We start from the raw sequence: 5,266 nt of genomic DNA, 5'->3' as shown, positions 1-5,266 counted from the left end.
CTAAAGCCTCCACATTTTGCTTGCTTGCAAAAATTCTAGGTTAGCCGGGCATGGTGGCTCATGCTGGTAGTCCCAGCACTTTGGGAGACTGAGGCAGACGGATCACCTGAGCTCAGGAGTTTGAGACCAGCCTGGGCAACATGATGAAACCCCATCTCTACAAAAAATACGAAAATTAGCTGGCGGTGGTGGTGTGTGCCTGTTGTCTCAGCTACTTGGAAGGCTGAGGCAGTATTGCTTGAGCCTGGGAGGAGGAGGTTGCAGTGAGTTGAGATTGTGCCATTGCACTTCAGCCTGGGTGACAGAGCAAGACCATATATATATATATAAAATCTCGGCCTGAGGAGAGGGAGGTCACGGCATGAAGCTGCAGCTGCCACCGCGGCTTCTGCAAGGTCTCAAAGCCATGTCCTACTGCTGGCAGGAAGGGAAGAATCGAATCACATTTGTAACCAAAGAAGACCATGAAACTCCAAGCAATGCAGAATTCGTGGCTGATGACCCCAATGATCCGTACGAGGAGCATGGATTGATATTGCCAAATGGAAACATTAACTGGAACTGCCCGTGCCTTGGCAGAATGGCCAGCAGCCCCTGTGGGGAACAGTTCAAGTCGGCCTTTTCCTGCTTCCACTATACCAAGGAGGAGATCAAGGGGTCAGACTGTGTAGACCAGTTCCGGGCCATGCAGGAATGCATGCAGAAATACCCAGACCTCTATCCCCAAGAGGATGAGGATGAGGAAGAGGAAGAGGAAGAAAAGAAGAAGCCAGCAGAACAAGTAGAAGAAACAGCTCCCTCTGAGGCAACTGCAACCAAAGAAGAGGAGGGGTCAAGTTAATGAAGGCCACAAGGCACTGGGCTCCAGTTCTTCCACTTCAGTGATATGGACCTTTTGCAGATGCCTTTTAGTCGCTTTTCAAGAAAATATCTTTCCCTCTGTTGTCATGTGCACTGTAACATACAAAATAACTTATTTTGATGATCAGGGGTCTTGGCCTCTTGACATATACACTGAAAAAAATGGGGGTTGTATGTGTGTCCTACCTAAACCTGTAGCCACCACTTTGAATTCTCTTCTCAGATTGCCCTGAATTTTGCCACTTTTAAATAACGTGCTGAATAAGCTCAACAACTAAAAACCATTACCCAGGAACGTTTCTTGTGAGTGAGCTGATTTATTCTGATTCATTATATTCCTCTTCGTAGATTTTATACCCCTTGGGGAAATAATATAAGTAATAGAAACAAAAACATCTTATCTTAAAAACGCTGGGGTGAGGCCATATCTACTAGCAGAGGCCAGATGGTCAGATACAATTTCTGCAAACCCATCTTGACCTTGAGTATGTGAAGGGGACTGTACTTCTTCGTGATACATTTTGGTTTCCATGTTGGTGTTGAGCTCCTGGTTTTCTGTGTTTGGATGACGATGATTTGGACCCTCCCGTTCATAGTCCCTTTCTGAGTGAAGGGAGAGGCTGCTTTGCTGTTCCTCATTATTCCAAAAGCCCTGGTTTGGGGCCCATGTTCACACCGTCTCTCAGTCTGGTCAGGTGCAATGTTCTTGAGAGGTGGGGGCCTAATTATTACCAGAGTAGCAGCAAGAGAGGAAACGTTGTGAATTAAGTATTCAATTAAAAGGAAACATGATTTCTAATAAATAAATAAATCTCAGAAAGTTTGAGATTTTTGCTTATTTTTATGAAATTTTTAATTTTTATTTTTTAGACAAGGACTCACTATGTTGTCCAGTCTGGAGTTCAGTGGCTATTGACAGGCATGATCAATATCGCACTAAAGCCTCAAACTCCTGGGCTCAAGCTGTCCTCCTGCTTCAACCTTCTGAGTAGCTGGGATTACTCGGAAGTAGGCCCTGCACCCAAACCTTTGTGAGATTTTATAATATATCTCAGAATGAAGGTCTAGGATGCAAGAAATAATAAAAAGAAAATAGTAAATATGGAATAAATAGGGTCAAGCATGGTGGGTCACACCTATAATCCCAGCATTTTAGGAGGTTAAGGCAGGAGGATTGCTTGAGTCCAGGAGTTAGGCACCAACCTGGGAAGCATAGTGAGACCTCATTGCTACAAAAGATAAACAAAAATTCTCTCGGCATGGTGGTATGTGCCTGTGGTTCCAGCCACCTGGGAGACTGAGATGGGGATCGCTTGAGCCTGGGTGGAAGAGGCTGCAGTGAGCTGAAATTGTGCCACTGCACTCCAGCCTGGGTGACAGAGCAAGACACCCTGTCTCAAAAAAAAAAAGGATAAATATAAGTAAATCTTGAATGTATAAAACTGTTATAATGAGGTCTAGTGGGGTTTTCAAAGATAGAATTAAAACATATGGCAATTGTGTGTGTGTGTGCGTGTAGGTATATATATAGAGACAGGAAAGAATGGAGTTACAATGTCTAAGTTTTTTGTATTTTGGAGTCTGATTAACTTCAGACTTTGATAAGTTAGGTATATAATGTCAAAATTTCTAGAGCAATCATTAAAAGAATAGGAAGAATGTATAAATTCCAAAATAGTTGTAGGAAATTTGAAATAAGAGACACTCAAGGGAAGTGGGAATCCAAGTACCATTTCAGAATGATTAAACTGTGTGGGGATAGTGGTAAGAGATGAAGTTAATGATACAGGCATGGACCTCATAAGTTGTGATAGCTTAGATCATATATATATATATATAATCTGAGCTGTGTGTGTGTGTGTGTGTGTGTGTGTGTGAAACCCACTAGACCTTATTATTTTGTGTGTGTGTGTGTGTGTGTGTATTTCCAGACACAGTCTCACTCTGTCACCCAGGCTGGAGTACAGTGGTGCGATCATGGCTCATTGCAGCCTTGACCTCAACCTCCCAGGCTCAAGCAATCCCCCTACTTCAGCCTCCATGTAGCTGGGATTACAGGTGCATGCTGCCACGCCTGGCTAATCTTTTTTTTATTTATAGTGGAGATGAGGCCTTGCTTTCTTGCCTGGGCTGGTCTCAAACTCCTGGGCTCAAGTGATCTGCCCACCTCAGCCTCCCAAAGTGCTGGGATGACAGGTGTGAGCCACTGTGCTTGGCCTGGATTTCCTTTCAATTATTCTACTTGAAATTTGTTGGGCATCTGTAGCTTGATATCTTCATTGGTTCTGGAAAATCATCAGCACTTGTCTCTCCGCATATTGCTCCTGCCCCATCCTTTCCCTCTTTTTTTCGGGCTTCCTATTAGATGTACCTTAGGCTGTCTCATATTCCCTTCTTAACCTGTCTCTCACAGCTTTCACTCTCTAGGATGCTTTTTGAGTATATTTTTCAGCTCTCTCTTCCTGTTCATTGATTCTATTAGCACCTGCTTCCAGTTGGCTGTTCAACCAATTTATTGAGTTTTATATTTCAGTTATATTTTTCACTTCTAGCTGCTCCATTTAGGTCCTTTTTTCTTATTTGCTTGGTCATTCTTTAAAATTTTCTGTTTTCTGCTCCTATTTTGTCTTTTATTTTTTAATGAATTTAAGATACACAGAATTGGATAAATTCTAATTATTGGTTTATGGTTCACTGTTATCACTGCATATGAACCTCTTATTTGTGAATGAGTGTATACCTATAGGTATTTGTAAAAGAATGTAATGAATGCCTATAATCCCATCACCCAACCCAAGAGCTACAAGAGCAGCCTACCTGATTCTCCCCTATTCTACAACACTGCCTCCTCCTTTCCAAATTTGTGATTTACATTCCGTTTGTTTTTATAGTTTTATCAAATATATATGTGGCCTAAATATTCAGTTTTAGTCACTTTGTGGTATATACAATCTTCTGGGACTTTTCAAAAAAACCTCAACATTATATTAACTTAGATTTATTCATATTTTTGCATGCTGTATGTAATATTTCATTGTGTGACTATTCTATGATTATTCTATCCATTCTTCTGTTAATGGGCATTTGGCTGTTTCTAGTTTTCTTTTCCCTACCACAAACGATCTTGCTATGAATATTCTTGTATCTGTTTCTTGATTAAATATAAACAGAAGTTCCATTGGGTACATATTAATAACTAGGGGGGAAATGCTAAGTTGTAAGTGTATGTAAGATTAGTAGCCGGCCAGTACACATCAGCAGAACTATTGGCTAGCATCGGTTTGGCTGAATCTGTTCTGCTTGGTCATCCCTGTGTGGTACTGGCTGTCCACACAAAATTAAAACTTTGAATGCTGTCCTTGAGGGACTATGAATGGCAAACTTTGCAAGCCAAATGATTTTAAAGTGATTATTCCAATCTATACATCACCAAAAATGTGTAAGAAATCCTGTTGATTCACATTCTGTCCAATACTTGAGCACTTGAGATTGTCAGATTTCTTAATTTTTGCCAATCTGATGAGTGCAAATTGGTCTCTCATTCTGGTCTTCATTTGCATTTCCCTGGTTACTAATACATTTGAGCATGTCCTCAAGTGTGTATCTGCTATATGTGTTTTCTCTGAGAAATCCCTCTTATGTATCTTGCTCATGTATCATGTATTTTTCTATTTGATTGCCTTTTTCTTATTGGTTTGAAGGAGATCATATTAAAAACTAAAACAAATCTTAGATGCTGATTCTTGGTCAGTTATGTATGTTACAAATATCCCCTCTCCTTTTATAGTTTGTCTTTTCACTTTCTTTAAGGTGATATATGAATAGAAGTTCTTAATTTTAATATATAGTCAAAAATATCCAGCTTTTCTTTCCTAGATAGTGCTTTTTTTTTTTCAACTTGTTTAAGAAAATCTTCTTAATCCAAGGTCAGAAAGACATTTACCTATACTTCTGTGGTGGTTATTTTATGTGTTAACTTGAGTGGGTCATGGAGTGCCCAGATACTTGGTTAAACATTATTTCTGTGTGTGTTTGTGAGAGTGTTTCTGAATTAGATTAACATTTAAATTGCAGACTGAGAAAGCAGATCACCCTCCCCAGTGTGGATGGACCTCATCCAGTTCATTGAAGTCCTGAGTAGAATGAAAAAGCTGAATAAGAAAGAATTATTTTTCTTTGCTTGACTGTCTTCAAGCTGGGACATCAGTTCTTCTCCTGTCTTTGGACTTGAACTGGAACTCTACTATTAGCTCTCCTGGGTCTCCAGCTTGCCTACTGCAGATCTTGAGACTTCTCAGCTTCTGTAATTGTGTGAGCCAGTTCCTTATACTCATCTATCTATCTGTCTGTCTATGTATGGATCTGTGCATCTATCTATCTATCTATCTATCTAGCCATTCATCCA

The 5,266-nt window shown here is 40.3% G+C and overlaps 1 protein-coding gene across 1 annotated transcript; it reads left to right on the top strand.

Moving 5' to 3' along the window:
* The first annotated feature begins 205 nt into the window (after window positions 1–205).
* LOC135269522 (mitochondrial intermembrane space import and assembly protein 40-like) lies at window positions 206–4,628 on the top strand. The gene has a single exon (XM_064363752.1). The coding sequence runs from the start codon at window positions 362–364 to the stop codon at window positions 839–841; it is 480 nt and encodes a 159-aa protein (XP_064219822.1). The 5' UTR covers window positions 206–361; the 3' UTR covers window positions 842–4,628.
* The last annotated feature ends 638 nt before the right edge of the window (window positions 4,629–5,266 follow it).

The sequence above is a fragment of the Aotus nancymaae genome, unplaced genomic scaffold (genome assembly GCF_030222135.1).
Source record: "Aotus nancymaae isolate 86718 unplaced genomic scaffold, 86718_ANA_hifiasm-v0.15.2.pri h1tg000053l, whole genome shotgun sequence".
NCBI classification, from domain to species: Eukaryota; Metazoa; Chordata; class Mammalia; order Primates; family Aotidae; genus Aotus; species Aotus nancymaae.
The sequence above is the reverse complement of the archived record's forward strand: the minus strand, read 5'-3'. Positions and strand labels throughout refer to the sequence as shown.